This window comes from Melopsittacus undulatus, chromosome 4, assembly GCF_012275295.1.
Source record: "Melopsittacus undulatus isolate bMelUnd1 chromosome 4, bMelUnd1.mat.Z, whole genome shotgun sequence".
Lineage (NCBI taxonomy): Eukaryota > Metazoa > Chordata > Aves > Psittaciformes > Psittaculidae > Melopsittacus > Melopsittacus undulatus.
This window is the reverse complement of record NC_047530.1, coordinates 90,504,817-90,531,560: the sequence shown is the minus strand read 5'-3', so window position 1 is coordinate 90,531,560 and position 26,744 is coordinate 90,504,817. Positions and strand designations below refer to the sequence as shown.

The window sequence follows — 26,744 nt, the reverse complement described above, 5'->3', positions numbered from 1 at the left end:
GAAAAACAAGGTTCAGTAATAAGAAACAGAAAGATCCAGACTTAGGTAGAGTCTGACTACAAATCAGACACCAGCCAGGAAGGGGGACATGTGTGCTTCCTGCACTAGCTAGTACCCCTCCTGCCCAGCATTACCCGCAAAGCCAGCACAAAACTCTAACTAAGTGCTTGTAACAAGCTGTCAGGCACCTGGTCAGACCAGCAGGCTGGCATGTCATGCTGAACGCACGTGGAAACTGCGTCGGTCTCTGCTAAACAAAGAAACACAACAGCATTAATTTCACTTCTGGATCTCTTGAAATGTTCCCCGCTCCTCCAAGCCCTGCCCTGAGAACCACATTCATGTTCATGTGTCTGCTCCTTTCCTTGACCTGAAAAAAACCTTTTCTGGGTTAACAAACTGGCATCCTCACAGTGAACACACATCTCCTGGAGCCTTTCCCTGGGGACCTGGGCAGGGATGGGAAGTAAGGAAGATACTTACGGCTTGGTAGATTCTAGGGCCCCTGGTGATGTCTTTGACTCCACAGCAGTGTTGAAGGTCTGGATGTTCTCTGAGGAGTAAAGCCCTGCTGGGCTGTTGTACTGAGCAGTGATCACCCTGGGGGCAGAAGCTGTGGCAGCAGTGAAGGGCACTGCACTCCGGTTGTGTGCACTTCCTATGTGTCTTACTTCCTGCATGCAAAGGAGCAGAGGCAAAAATCAGAGGTGCTCAAGCATGCAGGTGGGATGTGACAGGGCAGCCTGGAGCAAGCAGCCACTGCAGTGATGGCCTTTACGTATGGTGTCAGCTGAGGAGTATGCAACAATAACCATCAAAGCAGGCAAGTATCTTCCAAAAGTCACAAGAGCCTCAGCCCCATCCTGGATGGCTTCAGGCTGACTTTCAGGACATTTCAAGAGTTGACATGTTGGCAACATAAGAACCCAGAAACATCGCCAGAGCTATTAGTTCAAGGTGCCACATACCTGGGACCTCCCGCAAGCCTACGGTAAACCACAGGACCTACCTTCTCATGCAAGACAAGCATTCCTTGCAATTCCTGAAAGCAGGGCTTTCTATGGAAAAAATATGAGCAGCAGAAAGAGGCAGACTCTTCAATGACATCTGAAAGCTTGGCTTTACTTACACAAGGGCAACCCAGAAAGAAGGGATTTGTTATTACTATAAGTGGTCTGGAGTGTGTCTGCTCCTTTGGCTGAGACTGGGGTTCACAGCTGTCTCTGATGAACAACTTTGGGCTTTCTGGACAAGAAATTCCCACAATAAGGATGGGAAGATGGCTGTTGTTAATACAAAAGATTGTCCACAGGCAGTGACAGCTAACTGCCAGAGACTTCTACAGTGTCAGAAGTATGAGGTATCACCCAGACATCCTGGGTTTGCTGCAAACTGGAGGCTTTGAGCAGTATTAGTGGATACTAAGAAACACTAATTACAATTTCATAAGAAAGGGGGAAAATCCAAGACTCTTCTGAATCACAGGCAGTGCTAACAAAACCAGGAAAATTTCTAAGCCCCATCACCAGTTCAGGAGGCTGGGAATTAGCAGCCTGGGCAGAGATAACAACATTTCTCTCCAGAGAAGACACTTGACCAAAGCAAGAAGAAAGTACGATGAGGCCTCACTAGAGCAGGCAGAAGAAAGGACTAACATTTACAAAGGCAGCTGAAATATCCAGGGCTGAAAGATGGCACCCAAATGTGCATTTTGAACTGTTTTAGCCATCTGTAAAGTTTGGGCAGGGCTTCAATACAGGGCTAAGGTCCAATGGCACAAGATGAAACAGGGCCCTTCTTAACATGCTGGGCCCATGGTTCCCAGCACTAATTAACACAACCAGTTCCCCCTCCCACATAGGGAGCCACATAGGCGCTGACTTCTACAGCAACGAAGTCGGCTTTCACCGCCCTTTGAACATCTTGTGACATTTGTTTGATAGAGCTATAGTTACAGGATAAACACTCAATAAAAACAAGTATGATGAAATTCCCCTACAGATTTTTCTTTAAATCACTTTTATGTCCCCTGATTTCCTTAGGCAGCTGGCTAACATTCCCAGACTGACAGATGGGAGTCATCTCACGTCATGGCACTCAAATGCTATTTACAGCACCAAGCACAGCACATAAGAGCCCTTAGAGAAGAGCGGTGTGGATCCAAACACACTCATGAGTTACAAGTAATCTGAAATCAGTGGGCTAACTCAAGATGTGGGGTGGCGGAACTGTTCTCCCATGACTTTCTGTCTGATGCTTATGGACGTCAGCCATGCAACTTTCTCACACACCAAAGGAAGAAAGACCCTGGAGTAATTAGCTAATCTCCCTTTGTTGCAATGTCACTCAAAGCACATAATAGTGCTCATAAAAATAGTCTTTCCCATGGCAGAAACTGTGGATTTTAGCAAAAATATACTTCATCCTGTATATCACACCGTGGGGAAAAGTATCAGTGATCTTTTATCAGCATTAAATGCACATGCTAGCCCACCATTTGGAGGCCGTAAGTAGGAAATAGGTTCAGAAGTGCACATAAATAGCCAGTTTAATGAAAGACAGAGGCACAAGTTTTAGGCTAAAGGAGTTATACTCTTAGGTTAAATAGGCTCAAAGTTGAAATCATGTCACAACTTCTATTATAGAAACATTTAAGTATTAATCAACAATTACAAAAAGGGAAGTAATTTAGAGTTGCTTTTATTTTTTAATTCTCGTTTCCTAAGGAAGCAAGGCATCTCAGTTACATACTCCACATGCACACGGGCATGTTCCCACCCCCACGAAGGACCTTTGGATCTGTCAGCCAAGCCCAAATCAGTCTGACAGTGATAGAGGCTTCAAGGATGTTTAGGTTCCTACAAATGTTAAGAAAATAGACAGCCAGATGGATGAGTGAGGCTGAAATCACATTAGTGCTTTGACTCCAAGAGCTCCAACACATGCTCAGACACAAAATCCACACAGGAGATTTTGGCTTACTTTTGGCCACCAGCTAGGTTTTCTGCTACGTAATAATATCCAAGACCATAAATGAAGCTTTCAAAAGCGTCAGGATACCTGTAGTATCTCTCATGTGGATCAAGTCCACTGATTATAAGGGATTTTATAACAGGTTAAATAGAGATATCGGTGCTTAAGGTATTATCTGAAGATTATATTAGATGACTACAAAACTCTCATCTAGAGAACAGTGTAGAAGGTGTATAACCCAAGAATCTATGGACAAGGATTACAAGAACAGTAACATTATAAAGAGCATTTGGATAATCCAAAGTCTCCAGCACTTCCTGTCATACTGTTCTGCTCTTTCTGCTCGAGCTGTGAAAGGAATTTGCAAAGAACAAGTGCTTTCATGATCCCAAGATCAAAAGATAGTGTGTTCTCACTGTCAAATGTATTTACCTAAGGATTGCCAGAACCACCAATACAGGCTTTGTGGTGTTGCAGCAGTTTTGTTAAAGCCCCAGCTCCTGGAATCATATGTTTATGTGAGAGTCTCAGACTTTGTATTTGAAAAAAAAAATACCAGAAATGTGACATTCCCAAAAACCTGACCACCAGAAAGCAAGTGAAAAATGTTAGTACAAAACCAGTGCATACTGCATTTGTATGCAGTTGAGATGCCTGGGGTTTGCAGCATCTCTAAGGCTGTGGTGTTCCCAGGACCAACACAAAGAAAAGGGGGCAAGCAGCATTAAAGAGCATCTCTGGCTGGACATGCACTGCAAATCAGTAAGCAATGATCTGTTTGCAAAGAAAGAACTGGCAGTCAGACACAAAGACATGATCTTATCCAGTCAGAGCATGACCTACTCTTTCTTTGTCAGTAGTAAAGAGGAGTGTGACTAATTAATATTAGATCTTTTTGGAGACATCTTCAGCTAGAATCTGCCGTCAGATCCTGAAGCACTTGCCTCACCCTTCCTGCAAGCCATGGCGCTGCCTTCCATGAGGCACAGTGCACTGCAGAGGTGTGGCTCAATAAGTCATTGCTATTGTTGCTAAGCCTGTTAACAGGCAGCCCCAGTCCCCTGACACCAGCCCTGCCTGCAGTGGGTTGCAGGCAGCAGCGAACAGGGGTAATGGTAGCAGTTGTTTTGGTCTGAATACAGGGTATGGAAGCTCCCAGCCTCCAGGCAGCATACTCAAGAACGGTATTTTACCACTATAAACTAACACCACGATAGTTAAAGCACTCTGTCTGCACAGATACCAGCCACGCTCCCCTCCTTCCTTTGTAGAGGTATGTCTCCAGAGGGCCTGCCAGAGTGGTTAGCCCTAGCTAAAATGAATTAGCAACTGCACAAACTTCTCTGCCAGGGTGTTGCTTCTGAACTTAGAGAGGTCTCATCTTGCTTAACTTCAAAATGAAGCCATTCCTCCAACAGCCCCCTCCCTATCTGAAACTATCTCCTCCTGCTATGAACAAGCTCCAAGTGGCTTTGGAGCACAACCCTGTGTGCTCTCAAGTCCATCAGGCACTAGCACAAACCCTTCCCCCTGCATCCCAGAGAAAAAGCTATTCCCCAGTCCCAAGGACAAACAAGGTTTGCAGGACCCCAGCTTCAGGTCAAATATGCAGGTGTCCTGCCAGATGAGCTGTCTGGGTGCCAGTGTTAGTGGCAGGAGCCCTCTCTGAGAGCACAGGGGGATGCTGCTGTGTGCAGCAGACACTGCACAGTGGCTCTTCCAGCTGGGTGCCAAGTGGCTCCCCTGCTATCATATCCCTCCTGGCAGGGAGCCGCCAGCCACAGTATCAGGCTGCGGGGATGGAATCATCCCTGTGCCAAGGCAGGAAGCTGATCAGCATTTCCTACTGCACCGGCTTCAGGCTGCGTCATGGGGAATTATCTGGGAAAACAATAGCCCCTTCCTCCCACTCATGCCAGGCCATGCTCAGTGACGCTGAAGCCCAGCCTGTGAAATCCCCAAAGCTACATCTGCCACCACCTCCATGCCTGGCGCTGGGGTTGGGCAGCAGCTCGCATTGGCCGGCTGCTTCCTCCTCACCATGTGTGGACACCACCATGGGGCCTGCTTATCCTGGGAATCTGATAATGGGACTCCAGGGAAATTCCAGCTGTCAGCAAGGCAGATGGATAGGCAGACCAAGATGAGCCACCTCCATCAGCTGAGCTGTAGCACATCCCATGCATCAGGGGCATAAAGCCACCTGGATACCTCCATGGCCCCAAGTGCCCTCAGGCAGTTTAGAGGTAGTCTGGGATGAGGGTGGGCTCTTGTGACCCATCCACTGCGCTGTGAAGTGGCCAAGGCCATCCCGGCTGCACTGACCTCACCACCACCAGAAACAGGAAAAAGCTGGAAGTTCTTCATACTTGCTAAATAAACTAAACCAAGACATGAGGGTTGGGCAGCCTTTCCTCTAAGCAGGGTTTTCCTCTTCCCACAGCACAGCCTGAAGGCAGCTGGCAGTGCTGGGGGCTCAGAGGTGCTGGCTACTGCCCTGCTGCCACGGCACCTACGGTACCCCCACTCCCCTGCCTCCTCCTGCCCCTCCCTCCAAGGTCCCTAGTCAGAGCCTGGAGGCTCGGGGCGGGCGATCCTGGATTGCACACCTCGAGAGCCATGCCAAGCGGAAACAAGATTAAACATTTCTCAGCATAAATGTTTATTCAGCTCTAAGAAAACAGGCCCCTGACCAAACCTCAGCAAACAAGAGCTCTCTGGTCCCACAAGGAGGGACGAGTGGAGCCTGGCAGACAAACTCCCTGGTCCCATCCTCACCCTTGTGAAGCTGCCTGGGGAGCAAAGGCCATGCTTGTGCCCAGCTGAGGGGTAGGCTGCTCTCACCAAATGTGCAGCAACAGCTCGGAAGGGGAAATCTGCATGGCAAACTCTACCCCATGCTATGTTTCAACAGCTGCGATCACAAGTATTCAGAAGTGCCTTTACTTTCACCTCTCCCACTGTTATGGTTTGGGGTTTTCAGCTATGGAAAGATCTTTTGCAATGCTTTGAAATATGATTAGAAATTAGGAAGGGTTTGGGGTCTTGTTATTGCAGGGGGGTAAAACAACAAGCTGGCTTCCCACATCCTCTCCTCCACATCCCCGACACATTCCACATCCATGTGGTAACGCCTTTTAACCAAAAACAGGTCACGATATGCCAGCACAATTCCCTTGTCTGAAATGCAATGTTGTTACTTTTTATACCTATTGCTTCATGCTTTGCCCATACATGCATGGCCTTATCAAAGGCCAAGCCAGCCACACGCCCAGTTTCTATAGCCCCTGCCTTCCCTGTATCCAAGGAGATAAAATACACAAGATGGAAACAATGACATCACTCTCCAAGGACAAGGATGACAAGGATAAGGACAGGACAGGCACTCAAGAAGCCTTGGGAAGACAGAAGTGGCTGTCTGTCTCTCTCATCCCACAGATACCCTGATTCACCCCCAGAGTTCCTCCAGCTGCATGTCGGTAGGTTATATTTCATTTAAAACAGAACAAAACATCCTCATGTTTGAATGACTGTATCTTCTGTGGTTAGAAAGAACCAATCTATCCATTCCAAACTAAGTTTTTGCTGACATTCTTGAGGGGTGATGTTAATATGTGCCTCACTGCAAACAGGGTATATGGCCTTCAGGGAGCTGGACAAGCTTTTTTGGAGACAGTGCTGGTGTTGACCTCCCTCAAAGCTGGCCTCTCTCAGCTCGTTCCCTGCATGAGCTCACTCAGCACGGAGACCTAGACCCCACTGATCTCACTGTCCTACAAATACAGGGAGGAGGAAAAAAAGAAAACAAACCTTTTCCCACAGAGCCTGGGTCTGACAAGACATGGCACAGTCTGGGGGATAGAGTCTTATTGTTTAACTGACCAAGGTGCAATACAGACACACACACCAGCGCATGGGTCCTAAGCTTAATTCCTGGCCCAGGGTCACCATGGGGCATGGCTGAGTCTGAAAGTTATGCTGGTCTCTGGTCACTGTCATAAGCATTAAAATTACCTTAGTCACCACATAACTTGTTCTCTTCTGCTGCGATCACTTTTCTCAAAAAACATTAAACAGAAGAGAGAGGCAGACATGCTATTTTAATCTTTCCCACTGCAGTGAGGAAAAGATGGGAAAATGACACTGAGTGATTACCCTTAGGATCTGGGTGAGAAGTGCAAGTGAAATAATTGAGTAAATATACTAAGATGGCTCTGTCATTTCCTTCCTGTAATGTTGCCATGGTCACTCCCAAAACAAAGCTGGCTCAGCGGCTGAGCCATCATCACTGACAGGCTGCTGCACCTTTCAATGAAATGTGATTTTGTCATCACTTTTGCCTCAGTTTAAAGTAATTTCACAAGATAAAGATAATAATAATAATGAAATAATAATAAGGCTGTAACTCTTTCATAGCAAAGGTCAGCTTAGACAATGAAGTCAGCCTTAGGATTCAGGACTTCAGGGAATGCACAAGAGGTTAAAGAATGTCTTTTTATTTTCCAAAGGTGCCTAAAAGTATCTTGAACTTGCCTTCCAAGTAAGGGAAAATACTTACAGAGGACAACACAGCACTTCACCAAGTATCAGCCTCCAAAAGCATTACAGCAATAAACAAGTAGTCTGTATCAAATGGGGTAAAATATGGTGAGTTATCTAGCTCTTGAGACAAACAGGAAAATAACTTCTTTTGCAAGACCTTTTGCAAAGACCTAGTTATTTAACTGCACCAACACCATGTGAAGAGGAAGGGAAGGCGGACAAGTTTGAGAAATTTCAATTAAGATATTGAAGGCAGTTTCCTACCTTCAACATCAAACTGTCTAAGAAAGGTGGAAACTTATTTGAATAACTGCAGTCCTGTGTCTTCAAAGAGTTTCAAGCTTTTCTTTGGTTTGTTTTCTGTTCACATGAATTTCTGCATTTTTGAATGGCTGTGTGAAAAAAGTGAGATGGCAGAGGACCTTGGATCAGGACTTAAATGAACCACTTGGACTCCCTATGTCCTGTTTTCTTTGGTAAGTGAATTAATAAGTGCTCTGTACAAGACTGTTGCCAAGGAAAGCAAATACACTGTTTTCACTGGCAAGCAAGTTAAAAAAACCTGAACAGCTCAGTGCTGCCTTTGAAGATTCAGCTCTACTCATAACTTCAACCAATCCTGTTGGAAAAGTGAGATCAGCATCTTTGTGCTAAAATTCATAGCAGTTTGCCATTTGATATGTATATGCACAGCATCTGCTCCACTCCGCTGCTGCTGATTTGAAGCAAGCCTGGCTGAAATCCCTGGTGATGCTGCAAAGACAGACCCAGAGTGACTCAGCCAATGCTTGCCACAGCTCTGGCAGCAGTTGGTGTGCTCCACTGACTTCATGCTCCAAGCAGACAGATCTCACCACAAACTTTACTCGCTGCAGTCAGCTATTGAAAAGCATGTCTGTATAAAAAACAAACAAACAAAAAAAAACCAAACCCCAAACAAAAACCACCAACACAAACCTTAAAACTTCATGGTGTTCATGGCACCTTTCTTTGACACAGTGGACTAGATCATCACGCCCTGTGAAGCAGCAAGAGTAAATGGGAGCTTGTGGTTTGACATCATATGTCCTCCCTCTCACAGTTGAATTCCTCAGAGAATGCAGCAGGCAAAACCTTTTAAAGGAAAGAAAGCTCCATGCTCTGAACAATAGCAAGCCCCACTCAGGCAACTGCAAATGACTTCCTTGGCTTCATTTTAGGAAGGGGAATAAGAAAGGCAAGATTTCTGTGAGAGCTTTAATGTTCCTTTTACAGCACGAAATAACTCTTATATTAGCCATCACAAGGGTCAAAGCTTAGTTTTCAGGCAAAAGTTTAATCCTAGTATTAGATTAAGACAATGGTGACTGCTCAGAGACAAGGTTTGTAACAGAAATCTCTCCACAGTCAGTTTCTCATCAAATTCTCCTACTGAAGTCAGTTACAGGTTAGTATCAACAAATTCAGATGTGCCAGACTTACAAATTAGCAGCATAGGGTTATCTGTATACCTAATTCCATTTGTGGCCAGACCTACAACCAGCATTAGGACTAAGGTTAGGATTTAGGAGGGAATGTGCTCCACCAGCAGGATTATTCTTGAATCCTGCATAGTCTGACCTTCATAATACCCTTTACTTGGATTCTTAGAAAGCAGGGCATGACTTGGAAGTCAAAGACCAGAGTTAAGGTTAGTCTCTCTCAACCGTGTTTCTTACTGATTGCAGCAGGCTCCCTGCAACACCCCAGGGCTGACTCACATACTAACACTCTACCTGGAGGGCAGCTGACTAAAAGAAAGCTATTGATTAGGGTTAAAACTGCCATAGGAAATGAGTTTAAGAGGTGGCATTAGTTAATTAAAATGGCCTATGTTTAGTATTTGACCAGCAGTGAATATCTTTCCAGTTACCCAGGCTGGACTCAGGGGGAAAAATGGGGGGGTTAGGAACTTGGTTTCTAGGATCAGGTCTCCTGTTGAACTTAACAATAGCCCTCTGCAGCCTTGCAGCAAAGCCTCAGTGCAGACTCTCCTTTAGCAAGACATGGCTTCCAAGTCTTACCGTTTGCAGCAGAACATCTCCAGAGCTAGGGCAGCACAAGACACAGGCCAGATCTCAGCTAGACAGTGTCACAGACAGGTGTCATCGCATGGCCCCAGCCCAAACTAAGTCCAAATGGCTCACTCTCACACTGTGCCTTGGCTGAGTTATGGAACACCTGGAGAACACCACACTGCATTCTTAAGCCAAGCAACACACAGCCCAACATGAAACAGAACAGGAATAGATCCTAGGCCAAGGTCTGGACAGGGTATTGCTGCAAATGTGCTACTTTTGGTTCAGGTCTTTTCCAACCCAAATAGACTTATTAGTGTTTAATTAATTATCATAGAATCATAGAATAGTTAGAATTGGAAAGAACCTTAAGATCATCTAGTTCCAACCCCCCTGCCATGGGCAGGGACACCTCACACTAAACCATGTCACCCAAGGCTCTGTCCAACCTGGCCTTGAACACTGTCAGGGATGGAGCATTCACAGCTCCCTGGGCAACCCATTCCAGTGACTTACCACCCTTACAGTAAAGTATTTCTTCCTTATATCCAATCTAAACTTCCCCTGTTTAAGTTTCAACCTGTTACCCCTTGTCCTATCACTACAGTTCCTAATAAAGAGTTCTATTTCTACTGATTTTGCTAGAAAGACTCACATGGGATGTGTGATAGGACCAAAATCCATGCCATTGCCCAAGTAAAAATCCAGAGAAATGCCACTGATTTTAGCATAGTATTGTAGTGTATTATATTATTTATGTGTAATATGTATTATTATATTTAGTGTACTATTGTAGATTTTTGCAGTGTAATCCTCGAAATCTAGCCCAGGCTAGATTTAGCCCTTGCACAGGTTGCTGCTACTATAATATTTACTTCACAGAGGCAGCAGACCAGTGAAACAAGGCTGTCAACAGGTTACAAAACCAACCTTCTAGACAGAGGCTGAAAGACCTGCAACACAGGTAAAACTGTAACAGGCTGATGTACTTCTCTTCCACTTTCTCCACAGCTAGACTGCTAATACAAACCTACTAAGTAAGAGGAAAAAAACGCCAACAAACCAACAAAAAAAAAAGCCCAGCAACAGAAAAAACTGTAAGAGTGAATCATTTTCCTCCCCTCTCAAGACCTTTCTTATCTATGAAAATCATCAGGCTTAGCAACAATAGCAATGACTTATTGAGCCACACCTCTACAGTGCATTCTGTGCCTCACTGTAGGTGTGAGCATGCAGACAGCAGGAGACAGCACCTCTGATCCATGCTAGTCAGACACCTTGGCAAGGTACCTGATTAGCTCTCCACAGCAGCAGACTTCTCACCAGGAGGGAGGGAGTCTGTCTCCAAAGGTTTCTGAGTGACATGTGATTTCCAGGAGGTATGGGACATGGTGCTATCCCCAAGGCTACCAATGGAGCAACACATGCTGAGCTCCTTGGAGTATCAGGCCAGAAACCATGCTGAAGTTGGACGGAAGTACGCAGGAAGAGCACTCAGTTATTCCATTACGTACCTGTGGCTGAGAGGCCAGATTCATCTTATAAGGATGCGTCTTTCCCTCCTCATTTACAAGTGGTGACCAGACTTTTGACTCTGTTCTGCAACACACAAATTTTGAATAATCTGTTTTCATCAGGGAGCATCATTATTGTTACTAAAAAACCTAAAATTCATCAATTTCCCAAACATTTCCCCAGTCTTTTATATAATACTATCCACATCAGAAGGAATCTAGACAGCCTCATTTTAGGCATGTAACTTGAATGACTTAGTTATGTTGTACAAGGTCCTTGGAGAAAGACAGGATCTCAGCAGTGACTGTCCTGGCTTATCCTTTGGGACTTCACTGGCAACACATCAACCAGGCAGTAAAGTTGGTGGTCACCCAACAGCAGAAGGTGGAGATATCCCTTAGATGCAGATCCTTTAATTAAATGGGACAATTCAGATTACTGTGTGCTTCATCTTTTATGGATAGCTGGGAAGAGAAACTGACTATACAGCTAGTATTTTGCTCTTGAAGTTGGGCTGCCTTGGATAACACAGAAATATTTTTTTGTTTGGGTCTCTGAAATTTTTTTCTTATTTATACAGCAGTATCCATGCTAAACAAAGAGGCTTTTGGGAATTGTGGGGAGGAAAAAAAACCAGACCAAACCAAAGCAAACCCCTAAAAACTGAGATGACATCATATGTCAGAGAAAGTCTACATAACCTTTACTGATATGTGGTCTGACCCAGTTACTCACAGCAGCCTGAAAGACAAGTGAAGATCTGTGACCAAAACCAACCACTTTACCTTCATCATTTTGGAGTTTTGCTATGTCCCAGAGAACAACAAACAAGTGGTGAGGAAGGAGTGCTTTGATCTGCTTGAGATACTTTGTGGGAAACATATATTACCAACATTTGTCAGAAGTACAACAGTAGTTGATATCTCAGATGGACTAAACTGTGCCACTTTCCCCAAGGTTTTTAATAGTAGGGAATGAGTGGCTGCAGTATTGTTGCGTGAAGACTGTAGTTCAGTGCTAAACATTGCATAATGCAACAACCAGATGGCTGATAAACTTTTAGGATGAGTTTTGAAAACCACGTCCTGTTTTGACAAGAGCCCTTTGTGGAATCTGCAACTGCAGATAGATGTACTTCCCAGGTATTTGTGGGTGCAGGGCCAGCTCCAATTTAAGTACTTTGCAAAACAGGAATGCTTCTACTGAGAATTAGATTGATAACTGGAAAAAAAACCCAAAAAACCTTTAAATAGAAAAGGCTTATAAAACTGATAAGGATGGAGAAATAGGCAACAGAGCTACCAATGATAAGTTCAGTCTAATCTATACCATTCTTCTAGAAGCCCTCCAGTATCAGGACATTTTTTAAACAGCCCAAACTTAATTGTGATGCACATGTACATCCCAGACATTTGCTTCATAAATAGAATTTTAACACTTACATCCAGAGGGCAGCTCAGTGGGAGGCAGCAGGAGGCAGCATTCTCACTCTGGGAAGAGGAGAAATTTCATTGACCTGCTGTTGCCTCTATTGCACTCTGGACTTTACACAGAAGAAACCTGAATTAAGTCTGCTGTGCTGCACCCCCTTTCACAGGAAAGTACAAAGATAGAGGTCACACCAGATATCCTTTACAAGCATTCAGGTACAGCAAACCCTTGATTCCAGGCTATTGCATCTTGCAGGACCAGCCACAGTGCTAATACCCAAGAACCTGTCACCCAAATCCTGACATCTGGCAATTTATGGCACACACAGACTAACAAATATGAATGTAACAGCTGCATGGGATCTGATCTATGCCAATCTAATCATTATCTTGTCTCAACAGCTACTGCTACTGAATGCACAACATACCCCAGGTGAGTATAAAACAATCAATCCCTCCTTGCTTCTGGCAATCCACACTTTAAGCAGTTTTACCCAGATTATGGCTATTGACCCTGACAGTCACAGCCATATCTAAGATAGAGGTTTTTGCACTTGAAAATTGTATTTGCAGAGCAGAGCAGCCTGTTGAACAATACAAAACCTTATTCCTTGAAAGTGTTTTGAACTCATGTGTGACCAAATTTTATCTCCTCTGGAAAAACAAGGAACACATCAAAGTATATGGAAATCAAATACCCTGCCAGCCAGACTGCAAGCAAGTGGACATTGGCTGCTTCATCAAGAGATGAAAGAGCAGGTCAGAGAGCATTTAACACTTCAGCTGATTTCTGGCATGAGGCATCCACATGCCGGTTCCCACTAGCAGTGTTCTAAGTAATTTTGAGGTAGCATTATCTTTTTTACAGCAGTTTAATATTATCAGATGTCAGAATTACCAAAAGGCCTTACTCGGACTGGAAATTTAAGCTCAAAGCAGGCCAATGTGTGAATGCAGAGTGGAGACTTCTCAGGCACTTGCTTTCATCCCACTGCCCCCCACTCAGTGCATTTGAGGTGGCACAGCACACTGGTCTCTAGCACAGCAGAGGCAGCTATGGCCAACTACAGCAGAGACTGGGGTTTAGTTGTCTTGTTTTGGGGTTTTTTTTACCAGATTTTTCTCTCTTATTTATTAGCAAAGCAAAAGCTCAAGTTTGTTTCCCAGCTTGCTGCCATTCTGATCTGTCACTGGATATAAATGGAAGCAGCAAGGTCACTCCAGGCTTTACTTTCAATCCAGTTTAAAAGTTATCCAAACAGAAAGGTTAAATAGCCCGCATGGTTGTCCCTCTAAGGCTGGAAGGATAAAGCTTCCCTTTGTCTTCACAACAGCTGCAGCAAAGCCCTTCAGCCACTCTCAGCAGCCCATTTATAGCCCCAGTGAAGCCACCACGAGGAGACAGCTTTGCTTCCCTGCCTTTATCTAGCTTTGAAAAGGTGCATGCCCCATCCCACCACACTGCCAGTGGAGCCCATAGTCTGCAGGTCATCATTAGAACCACGATGGTTCCAGCTCTCAGCAAGGGTTTTCTGCATCTGTTCCTGGTGTCAGTGCTTGCACTTTTACTGAAGCATGGAGGAGAAAGAAAAGCAGCACTTAAAACTTCACCTCCAGTCCCACTGCTAGACAGGGACTTTCTGAAAGACTGGGACATGTGGGCATAAGATACAGACAGTAGGATGGATTCATTAGACTCATCATGTATGTATCTTATCTACATTTTTATATCTTATTTATATGAAGCTGGGAACAGGCATCAGAGTACATAGCTCAAACCCAGCCTTCGCAATGGTGCCTTAGCTCACAGCAGGCTTCTACAGCTAGGACTGTACTAGTTTTCTGAAGGAATTTTCCCCTGATTTGGGAGAGAAGATCCCCAGCCACAAAACTACCTCCATGCTCACTGCACCTCTGCCACAGAGCATGGCCATGCTAGCAGGGCTACCAGACCTGCCTCTCCACAACATACTGTGGAAACCCACCCCATCTTTGGTGAAAGTCCCATAGGATCTCACAGGCTCCAACTTAAACTGATGAGTATTTCTAATACGGTTTCTAATGCATATTTTTTCAAATAAGACTCCAGCAGAGAGCACCACTTAAACAATGCAGAAAGAAAATACAAAAACATGACACAAACAAGCCTGGAAACAAGTGTCAAGCAAATTAATTGCAGGCACATGGATATACAAACTTCGTCATGTTTGCAGTTTACATTTCCATGCTGTTTTCCTTACTCCAGGAGAGAAAGCAACCAAATCAGGGCCAGGGAATGAGCTGTTTCGCCAAGGCAGAAACCAAGACCAATGATTAGAAGGGAATTTCTCTGATTCTAATTTGGATGGGGAAGTACTGGTAGGAAGGGAAGGAAAGAAACTGAATGCAAGTCAAGGCAGGGATCTGGAGAGGTATTTACAAAATACAACATTTTTCAAGAAGCTTGGCTTGAACATGGTGTAATATAAACATTACAAGAACCTAGATTTTGCTATCATTGCTTTGCATGCAGAGCTGTGCCATAGCTTCAAGGAAAAATTCAGAGCTGGAAAACGAGGGTCTATTTCTGTGCACCAGGAACTGTGTAAGTTCCATGAAGAAAAGAATGTCACATTTACATTCCCATTTCAAACACTGGGATGGACATGACTGAGATAGCAAAGTATAAACACATACAGATTGAAAACTTCCCTGTAAAACACAAAGTTTGCTAGCAGAAAATATTAGGAAAGACCTAGAGAATTACTCTTTGAACCCTCTCCAGAGTTTTTAGACAGGCTTTTTAATAACGTTTAGAAACTAGCTACAAGAGTTCTCAGGCTACCAAGAAGGTACCTTTTAATGAGCTGCAACAACTGCAAAGTACATGCCCTTGGATTTACACATGAGCAGTCACTTTTAGCAACCATCCATTAATGGAATTACTCTCTTTGGCAAACAAAGCTGTACTCCAGCGGCATGCAGCCTATTGCCAATTCAAACAGCAATGCTAGTCACAACTTCCTAGAGACAAGAGGCCCCAAATTCACTCCTTCACACATGGCCCCACTGCTCCTTGCACTTCAGCTACTAAAACCAAAAGGGCAGCTCCAGCTACATAGAAGCAGCAACAGAAGTTATCATAAGCAGTTTCATTACAGAGCTATGACTGATAAAACACACCCAAGTGCTCAAACTCACACTGTTCTTCCACTAGCCAGCTACAGAGTTAACTAACTACTTTTGCCTCACCTGAGAGGCTGTAAACCACAATCAGTGGTTTACTGACTTTGAACTTGCCAATCCTTAGTAAAAGCTGCCAGTATGTACCCAGGAGGGCTGGAAGCACCACACCAGCCATGGAAAGGTTGTGAGATGCCACAGAGGGTCAGGCCATCTGCATGCCCTAATATAGCTGCAAGCAGAGCATCGGCTTTTCCCAGGGCCAGAGGAATTATTAGTAAGATGACAGAGCTGGAAAACTTTTCTTGGCAGGGAAGCAAAAAGCAAACCTAAATGAGTCAATGGATTCCACCAACTTCCTAGAACACAAATTCAAGTCTATTGCGGCTTTGTGCAACTAAGTACCCAAAGCCAAAACCTGCAAACATGTTGGAGCAAGCAAGAGTGCAACTGAACCTCCCGAATAAAATGCAGATGACATTGCACAGATGCTCTCTACTTCTTCATAAGCATCTACACATGATCCTTTCTGACAATGCATTTAACATGTACTGGTAGCAGATCTGACTTCACCAATCCCATCACTTTTCAAAAAGCAAATACATAACTTCATTCCTTGGCATCGCTTTCAGCAAAGTAACAGCCTGCTTTGCAAGCAAAAATGGTGCATTAATATATTATATGCTGGCAGCAGAGCTGCAGAAAAGCAGCTTGAAAATTGAAGAAAAGGACATTAAGAGCAGAACAAAAGATTACATGTTTGCAGTCCCTTTTCACAAATATTCTTCTCTTATTACCATCCCCAACCTGCCTCCAAACATAGAGGTAAGGACAGACTCCCTGTAGGAACACTTGTTTTTTGTTGGGGAAGAAAACAAACAAACAAACAAAAAAAACAACCACCAAGAAAACCCCCACCAACAAAAAACTCCAAACCACCCACTGTACCTTCAAATTGCTCAGGGCTGCACAGTTCCACCACCCATTTGGTGACTAAAGCCACAGGCAAAAAGCCATTCGTTTTAGAAACAAGTTTTGCCTGTGCTTCAATGAGTATTTGCTTGCTTTTGTACATGTGCCGCTACAGGTACACAGATGTTCATGTCAAATTCATCATGAACATTATCACTGACATTGGTAATGCCTGGATCTTTTGGTTATCAGGGGAATGTTGTTGTAGGAGCTTGTTCCTCCTGAGCCTTCCCTTATTTGAGTGCTCTTCATCAGAGCAAGTGTCCTTCCCAAAATACACCAAGTTTCCATAGGCAGTTGATAGCTTTCTCCAGCCTGTTGGACAGGTCTTGCTGCTTACCCCCATTAAAGGAAAACCAGAGGTAAGCTTGGAAGGGGTGTAGACTATGGGGAGGCTTTGCTTGACCTTAGCATGCTACCCTAATTGGGAAAAGATGGGGGAGGGGAGAAGGGGAGAAGAGCAGCTCTTCTCAAAGACACAAGATCTAAAACTTTGTTTTTCCTAAGAATGGAAGAAGCTCAAAAATTTGTCTGTGAAATCTCTCAGTTTATCAACCAGGTGGTTTTGAGTTGACTGAAACACACGGTCTGCTGTAGGTCAGTCTTTCTCCATGTACCATACAAAACCATGGTGATGAGCTTGAATTTACACCACTGAAGTCAATAATGGAACCTTTATTTTGATTTCCTGGAGAACTACATTTCTAAAAGCAGTCCCTAGCCTTAAACAAAAAGCAAAATGAATGAACAAATACAGGCTCAGAAAAGGGCAGGGAGCTGCCAGACATGTTAAGTTCAGCAGGAATTCGGTGTATGAGCCAACATTGTTGAATACCCACTTTTGAGGCTGAAAACAGACCCTTTCAACTTTTCACACATCAAACAGTAAAGCACCTGGCAACCCTGCTTAAAAAAAGCATATCCAGGGAAAGCAATTTGTGGCTGGGTTTTAAATCCTAGGCAATTAACAGATTTGCACCTTTGGGCGAAAAAGCAGACCAGGCATGTTTTCTTGAGCTAGTAATTTGATCCGTTTTTAATGGTGACATGTGTTAAAGCTAGATATCCTGCCTACAATCTGATCTGAAATATTTTTGGACTGTTACCATCGTTAAGGAAAATACCGAAACAGGAAACATTGGAATGCTGTTGATACTCACAATCAAGTACACACTGCAAACAACATTTCCTTTACCAGAAGTATTTAAGTCCTTTCAATTTTCTACATTTACACTTCTCTTAAATAATCATCAGTACGGCCAAACATGAAGACATCTTAACCACTTGACTTCCATTAAAAGAGAAAAGAGGACTGCATATTTGCAGAACACATATAAACTTTGCTTTGGTCCACAGAAGGAGCACAAGAGGCAGGCATAGTGCAGTACTTCCCTAAAACTTTCCCAGCCTCCAGCCACTTGTAGCTAAAGGCTTTCTGCAGCAGAGATACTGCAGACCAGTGATCCTTACCAGTACAGCTATTTGGTACAACTGACTCAACAACAACCTACAACTGGAGAGCCTGAAGACCAGACCCGAGAGCTGGTGATGTTGAAGCATTACACTTTCATTTTCATACTTGGCCAAATACTTACAGAGCTACTTTGACCAAGAAAAAAACTTCCAGCTCTGAGCTGACTGTACTGTCAGCCTTCCTCACTAACTGTACAGTCAAGCCTTACTGACAGAGTTTGCCCACCAGGTTCAGGGAGTCCAAGCCATACCACTTTTTCAGATGGCACTTCTTTTCCAAAGTGCCTTCCACCCTTTCCACCTCTGTAGCTCCCCTTCTTCACAGAGGGGGGCTGACCACTGACCCAGTCAGCTTTCCTCACCCATTTCCTCTACCCTAAACTGAACAGGAAGATGAAGCATGGGTTCCAACTGTTTTAAAACATCACCCCTCTAGGCTTCTTGTAAGATCTTCCATTTTAAGCTCTTGGCCCTAGACTGCAAAGTAAAGGTCTTCAGCCTCAGCAGCAAGAACAGAGACATAACAATTCTGACAATTGTGTCCAGCTGCATTTGGAACAACACAGTTACAGGGGGCCAGGAGGAGACAGCTGGGTGCTAGGGATAAATTATTCTCAACAGAGCACAACCAGGAAAGACCACATGATACATGCTGTTGTCTTTTGGCATTAAAGAACAGTTTTTCCTCTAAGAAAGCCTGCTGCAGTATCACATTCCCCAATACAAACACATCTCTAGCAGCTGTCAAGCTATCAAGTACCCAAAGAGTAAGAAATTCTTCCCTAAGCAGAGCTTTGCTTCCAAGGAGGAGGATGACCAAAGACTTCAAGTCCCCCAGAATCATATAAAATGGATTTTATGTAGAGCAATGAGTAGCAATATCAAATGCTGAAGTGGGTAAGTAGTCAGATCAACGCTTTCACATCCTTGTGGTCTTCACACTCCTTGTCCCTTTTGTAAGCAGTGCTCATCAACCAGTACAGCAGCAGAAGCGTCCAACACACACTCATGCTACGTCATTGAAAGGGGGTCTTGAAAAAGAATTGAGCTCTGCTAAATCAAAGTCCCTGCATCATTTTACACAGCTGCACATCCAGCTAGAAATCTCTCCCTGGGCAGCTTCCATACACAAGGCCCATGAAACGTGCATAGGGGTAGCTGTGAAGTTAATGACTTTTTAATTAACATTAGCAAACGCATTTTACAGACTCAACGATCTGTAAGAGTGAGTTTGCCCGCAGGCTGAAAGAGCCCTAGCCTCCCCTCCTCTCTCCCAGCCAGAGCCACATGGCACTGGTTTGCTAAGTCAAGCAGCCGGATATTACAGAGAGGAAAAGGAGCACTCTTTTGCAGGAAGATTACAGGCTGCCAAGTCAGAGGCCATTATGAGAAACTCTGGGGCTAACAGGCTGCTGCAATGCTCACCACCCATTCACACTGCCAGCACTGAGCTCTCTTCTTCCCTCTGTGAATTCCCTCAATGAATTATCAGGCTTTTTTTGGCCAAGACCCATCTCTTCTTCCTGAACTGGGAAATGCCTGCTGAACTGGCATCGTAATTGCTATGGTAAAAGACTTCTGTTTATCGCGGAAAAGCCCTAAACAATTAAACTACTGTCATGCATTTGCACTCCTGAAAGCACTTCCCTTGCATCTGCCATGATGCTGATGGATGACTGCTCTGGGAGGAGGCAGCCACAGGAAAAACTCACTCCAGAGCAACTAGAAATGCCATGTTGCATCTGTCATGTTACTTTGACAAGTGCTGGGACCCAAGGCTACAATTCAAACCAAGAGGAAGTATAAATCTCCAGCACCCTCAAAACCACCCAGGTTCCAGTTGTTTATGAGTTTTCACAAGACCCATCATAGAATCATAGAATAGTTAGGATTGGAAAGGACCTCAAGATCATCTAGTTCCAAACCCCCTGCCATGGGCAGGGACACCTCACACGAAACCATATCACCCAAGGCTTCATCCAAACTGGTCTTGAACACTGCCAGGGATAGAGCATTGACTACCTCCCTGGGCAACCCATTCCAGTACCTCACCACCCTCACAGTAAAGAATTTCTTCCTTATATCCAATCTAAACTTCCCCTGTTTAAGTTTCAACCTGTTTCCCCTTGTCCTATCACTGCAGTCCCTAATGAATAGTCCCTCCCCAGCATCCCTGTAGGCCCCCTTCAGATACCGGAAGGCTGCTATGAGGTCTCCACGCAGCCTTCTCTTCTCCAGGCTGAACAGACCCAACTTTCTCAGCCTGTCTTCATATGGGAGGTGCTCCAGTTCCCTGATCATCCTCGTGGCCTCCTCTGGACTTGTTCCAACACTTCCATGTCCTTTTTATGTTGAGGACACCAGAACTGCACACAATACTCCAAGTGAGGTCTCACGAGAGCAGAGTAGAGGGGCAGGATCACCTCCTTTGACCTGCTGGTCACGCTCCTTTTGATGCAGCCCAGGATACGGTTGGCTTTCTGGGCTGGGAGTGCATACTGCTGGCTCATGTTCATTTTCTCATCAGCCAACACCCCCAAGTCCTTCTCCGCAGGACTACCATGAATTTCCTTTTTGCCCAACCTGTAGCTGTGCCTGGGATTGCTCTGACCCAGGTGTAGGACCTTGCACTTGGCATGGTTAAACTTCATGAGGTTGGCATCAGCCCACCTCACAAGTGTGTCAAGGTCCCTCTGGATGGCATTCCTTCCCTCTAGCGTATCAACCCAACCACACAGCTTGGTGTCATCGGCAAACTTGCTGAGGGCACACTCAATTCCATTGTCCATGTCAGCAACAAAAATATTAAACAAGACCGGTCCCAACACCGACCCCTAAGGGACACCACTCGTTACTGGTCTCCAGCCGGACATTGAACTGTTGACCACAACTCTTTGAGTGCGACCATCCAGCCAGTTCTTTATCCACCCAGTGGTCCACCTATCAAATTGATGACACTCCAATTTAGAGACAAGGATGTCATGTGGGACAGTGTCGAACGCTTTGCACAAATCCAGGTAGATGACGTCAACTGCTCCACCCCTGTCCATCACTTTTGTAGCCCTGTCATAGAAGGCCACCAAATTGGTCAGGCAGGATTCCCCCCTAGTGAAGCCATGCTGGCTTTCACCAAGCACCTTGCTGTTTTTCATGTGCCATATCATGCCTTCCAAAAGAATCTGCTCCCAGATTTTGCCAGGCACAGAGGTGAGACTGACTGGTCTGTAATTCCCCAGGTCATCCATTTTCCCCTTCTTGAAAATGGGGGTTATATTTCCCTTTTTCCAGTCGTTGGGAACTTCACCTGTCTGCCATGATTTTTCAAATATGATGGCCAGTGGCTTTGCAACTTCATTCGCCAGCTCCTTCAGGACCTGCGGATGGATTTCATCAGGGCCCATGGACTTGTGTACATTCAGGTTCTTAAGATGGTCTCGAACCAGATCCTCTTGTACAGTGGTCCCAAGGCCTAGGTTTTCACAGTCCCTGCATCCACCTTCCAAGTCTTGAGTGCTGCGGTCAGAGCCTTTGCCAGTGAAGAGTGAGGCAAAGAAGCCATTCAGAACCGCAGCCTTTTCCAAGTCCTGTGTAGCCAGTTCTCCTGAAAGTTTCCAGAGGGGGCCTACATTGTCCTTAGTCTGTTTTTTAGCTGCTACATACCTATAAAATCCCTTCCTATTATCTTTAACATCCCTTGCCAAGTTTAGCTCCAATTGGGCCTTAGCTTTCCTAACTTGGTCCCTAACTACCCTGACAACATCCCTGTATTCATCCCATGCCCCCTGTCCTTGCTTCCCCCTTTTATAAGCCTCTTTTTTCATGTGAATTTTTCTCAGCAGCTCCTTATCCATCTAAGGAGGTCTCCTGGCCCTCCTGCTGCACTTCCTTCTAGTTGGGATGCAACACTCCTGAGCTTGTAGCAGGTGATCCTTGAACATCAACCAACAGTCTTGGGCCCCCCTTACCCTCTAGGGCTATATCCCATGGAACCTTGCTAAGCAGGTTCCTGAAGAGCCCAAAGTCTGCTCTCTTGAAGTCCAGGGCAGTGAGCTTACTGCACGCTCTTCTCACTGTCTTGAGGACCTCAAATTCGACCATCTCATGATCACTGCATTCAAGACTTCCCTGGAGAGCCACATTTCCAATGAGCCCTTCCCTGTTGGTGAGCACGAGGTCAAGCAGGGCATCTCTCCTTGTCAGCTCCTTTATTGCTTGCAGAAGGAAGTTGTCTTCCACACAATCAAGAAACCTCCTGGATTGCTGTCAGGAGCAACAGCACAAGCTGCCAGACCCTGCCACAAATTATCAGCCAATTTCTCAGTGGGAAAAGTGTTTTCATAAGGTCAAAGTGCAGGAAACACAAGCTGCATTAGGATTAAAGGCTGAAATGGAGCTGCTATACAGTGTCTGACCAGAGAAAGCACTAAGAGGTCAAATTAAACAAACCAGCCAGAAGTCTTTTGTTAACCCAAAACATAGCTACTGCCCACCCCAAATCCCTCCCTCCCTCCCTCTCCCCACCCCGCCTCGCTCAGTTATGTACCTGCTGACCGTCAGAGTTAGTTCATCTGTGCAACCCTTGATTTTGTTCTGTGCCTCAAGGTGCGTCATGTTATCTGTGTTAACTCCATCAATAGCTATGATCTGGTCTCCTATACACAAGTTGGCTACTGCAGCTTTGCTACCTGGAGTCACCTAAGAGAAAACAAAAAGAGTGATTGGACTTTCAATGAAGAGCTTTCCATAGAAACATTGAAAAAAGCCCCAGAGAGTTGGAGCACTCAGGGTTTTTCTCACTGGTACCTGGAAGCAAAGAGGTGAAAATTCATGGAAGTAAATGCTCAGCAGAAATCTATTTGGGTCCCTCAGCTACTCCTCAGTATTAGGGGCAGGATTCTGTTTCAGCACCCACAGTCTGGGGAGGGGATAGCAAGTAAATACCAAAAATTACATTTTTACTTAAGGCAATTTTCTCTGTGCTAGAGAGTGAGATTGTACAGAAAGCAACTGTTCTTTGCTGGACAGAGAAGGCCTCTCCTAACAGAAGGTGGGAGGACAGTCAGGAAGTTGGAGTCCTTAAGAATGGAAGTGACAAAAAAGAGGATCAGTGTCATTGCAATATAATCAATGCCAATTACAAACACCTCCATCTGCATCATTATCTCATTTGTTTCTGTCCTTGGGAGAAACATTTGGGGTCGAGATTTTGGATCACTTCTTTAGTTGTAATGAACTGGGTTTGCCAGGAACAACTGCAACAAACACTCACTGACTTCAGTAAGATCAATCCCAAAGCAGTGCTTTATCTAATAAGTAGACTGGAAGGAAGAAAGGCATCGGTAACTTCATCTTTAAACCACAACCTGAAGATATTTTCTGGAAAAGAAACATCATCTGCAGCCTTCCATGCTGACCACAGCTTAGCTTGACACATTCTGTCATATTACACCTCCCTTTCCTTGCATGTGTGGTGCTTGGCTTCCCAGTTACAGCACTGCACGGCTAAAGAGGTGCTGTGCTCTACCTGAGAAATCACTGATGGGAAGGAGCTCAGCGTAACCTCGGAGATCCCAAGCAGAAGACACTAACGCCATCATTATGATACTCCTCATGAAAAAGAAGGTCCCAGCTGAAACTTGGCATTTCCAAGAAATCAGCTAAATGGCTCATTTATTTTTTTCCTACTTCCTTTAAAGGGATGTCCTCTTAACAACCAAGACCTCTTTGGGACTGAATTATTGCCTGGGCAGAGGGTGAAGAATGTCACATTTGTCTGTGGCTTTGCAAACATTACATAAGATTTTGTGCAGTCTTAATGATTTTGTGGAAGAAGCATAATGATTACTGTGGGCTCTCATCAATTATTTAATAAGCAGAGGAAATTAGAAGGGTGGGCTAATGTCAGACACAAATACAGATTAAAACATGCCTCACAGCTGAGACATACCTCATTTATGAGTCTGTTGCAACTGGTGTTCATTCTATGCATTCATGCTAGGTTTCAGCATGCTGGAAAGCAGCTGAGCAAACCCAGCAGAGCTGTCATACATAAATAAACATTGTTCACAAGATTTAGAGATTCCTAGTGTGGGATTGGATGGCAAATCATTGCCCGTAGGGAAACCTTCATGTCCTGGAGGTGACACACATTAGCTGCAATCACTGCTTTCCCTGGGCCAAAACTGAGGCTGTTCAGCACATCACCTGACAACTGTAGTGGGAAATTTTCCCTAACCAGAGGGAAGATCATAAACTGCTTTTCTTTATTTCACCTCTCCACTAAGATAGTATTTCATGGAAACGGGAAGGACATAGATGTGTATCACGGATGTCCAAGGTTAGCCAAGGTGCTCAATATTTCCCCAAAGATCATCAGATAGGTCAACCAAATACCTGCTCACCACTTTTAATGCTTCAAAGCAGAATACAAAGTGACAGAAGAAGTGCTAATGAAATTACCAGACAAGTCACCAGATGGATATAGAAAATCTGCTTTAAATGTGAAGATCATCATCTCCCAACCTGCAGCCTGCAGCTGACTGGTGACCTACTAAGACCACTGAGTGTAGCTTGCTGCTGCTCCACTGGATGCATTGCTTTGAGAACCCCTTCATGCAAACCTTGTGACAGGGACAGCTAGAAGCCATGAAGAAATCTTGAGCACTGGAAGTCACCCATATTCACACCAGATTTGGAAGCTGTCATTTTAGAAAACATGAGATAGATCCCTAAAGACATCTCCACACCAGAGGCAGCCTGCAGGAGATGCATTGTGGGTCACTTGGCCTTGTCCAAGTCACTTGGTTTCTTGGTGCCTTTACCTTCTCTACTACCAAAGGAGGGAGAGCAACACATTACTCACTCCTGTGAGGAGCACTGAGCTCAGCACACTATTACTGTGATTCATTTTTGATCAAACAAGACTGCCAAAGGGTGAAGAGTAAATGTGGATTAACATCACCACTGAAACCCTGCTGAAGGCTCGGCCATATAGCTTTTAAAGACCAACAATCTACACAATGTGGCAGGTTGCTAGAAATGATCCTGTACCACAAGGAGCAGCTGAGCCAGATCAGTCAGGGACACTAAATACTGAAGCCTCCTGAAGAAATTCCCAAGAGCAATGGGGATGAGCAAGTGGCATTCACAGTAATATCTCAAGCCAGTGCTTGTGGTGTCACATTCCCCTTCTGTGTCCACTTCAGAGGAATTTGAAATGTGAGTGCTCTTCTCCATCAGATAAAAGCCACTGGTAGCATAAGGGCGATTACATCCACTCAGGTACCATACAAACCTCTCCCCTGAGGGGAAGCTACAATGATGCACAGCAATGAAAAAGATAAGCGAATTTGCCAAAAGGAAACATGCTTTAAAATCCCGTTTCTTCAATTCTGGAAATAACTTGCCCTAAAATGCAACCATCCACAAACTGCTCCCCTACAACATCCAGCTTGTACTCCCTGCCAGGATTACTCTGAGCAAGCATGTCTGCACAAAGGCACTGTACTGCAGTGAACCCATCCCCCAATCTTTCAGGATGATTTACAGCTACTAATAACATTCCTTTCCCCCCTCGCAGTAAGGTCTGGGCTTATCTCAGTGCTGTCACCGCTCTTTTGAGATCTGCTCACCTACCAGTTAGGCCAGGAAAGAAAAAACATTCCTGTTACTAAGAGCAGAGTGCTGTCACTGGGAAGACCTTTTCCTGCTTTTACTTTTGTCCCATCTCTCCCTGGCCATGGTGAACAGCAAGGACAGGAGTACAGCTGGGGAGGGAAGGCTGAGGCTCTCAGAGTACTGACAGCTACCAGCCAGCTTACACAACCCAACCAAAAGGACTCCAAAAATGAGCAAAAGCTTTCAGGCTCACAGGCATCCAGTGAATATTGCTCTGCCTGAAACAGCTTTGGTCCTGCTCCCCTCTCAGATGACTTAAAGCTTTGCACCAGCCTCTCTCCTTTGAGCAGACAGAGCTGTACTGCTGCATGGGAAGGTGAGGAGGGCTGAAAGACACTGCAAGGAACAAAACCTGCAAACACAACTTTGTACAAGTCTCATGCAAAGGTACATTCTCTGGTCTCCTTCAAAAGAGCTCCCTGTCTTCCCCCACTGGTCAAGCAGCATCTGGCAGAGGGGATATGGGCAGCATCACAGGGCCCCAGGAGCCCCCAGCTCCAGGGACAGTATCTGTGAATAAAGCTCTGCACACCTTGTAACATCATGCCCAAGGACTTCCTTTGGAAAGGAGCTTTGTTCTACCTTGTGGTGGCTGCTGCCAGGCAATTGTGTAACACTTTACCATTAGCTCATTTCACTGCTGAACACACAATGCTGAGACAGGTTGAACAACACTGCTTCATACTGTATCCAAAATAGGTCCTAGAGGTCACCAGAGTCCGCCTGCAGTGATGCCATTTGACTGGTGTCTCTGTGTAAGAAATCTGGGCTACCACAAATCTAGATACCTATAACCAGACCTATCAAATTAGGTCCCTGATACCAGCTCAGACACTTTTGCCAGCATGTGGAAGAAACAAATAATCTCTATAATCTGTAGGCTTGATTGTGCACTCCATACTCATGCAGAGCTCAGTGTGGTAGATTACAGTTTAAACCAGTTATAGGCTTGAACACTGTTTTT

The 26,744-nt window shown here is 44.9% G+C and overlaps 1 protein-coding gene across 1 annotated transcript in view; it reads right to left on the bottom strand.

Annotated features, from left to right (window-relative positions):
- PDLIM1 (PDZ and LIM domain 1) overlaps positions 1 to 26,744 on the bottom strand; it is a 45,500-nt gene that overhangs the window by 11,007 nt on the left and 7,749 nt on the right. Inside the window, exons 2-4 of the mRNA XM_005153868.4 lie at positions 22,647 to 22,798; positions 11,066 to 11,150; positions 484 to 674 (exon numbers count right to left, since the gene is read on the bottom strand). Coding sequence (XP_005153925.1) covers positions 484 to 674; positions 11,066 to 11,150; positions 22,647 to 22,798 — 428 coding nt within the window. The remainder of the gene's footprint in view (positions 1 to 483; positions 675 to 11,065; positions 11,151 to 22,646; positions 22,799 to 26,744) is intronic.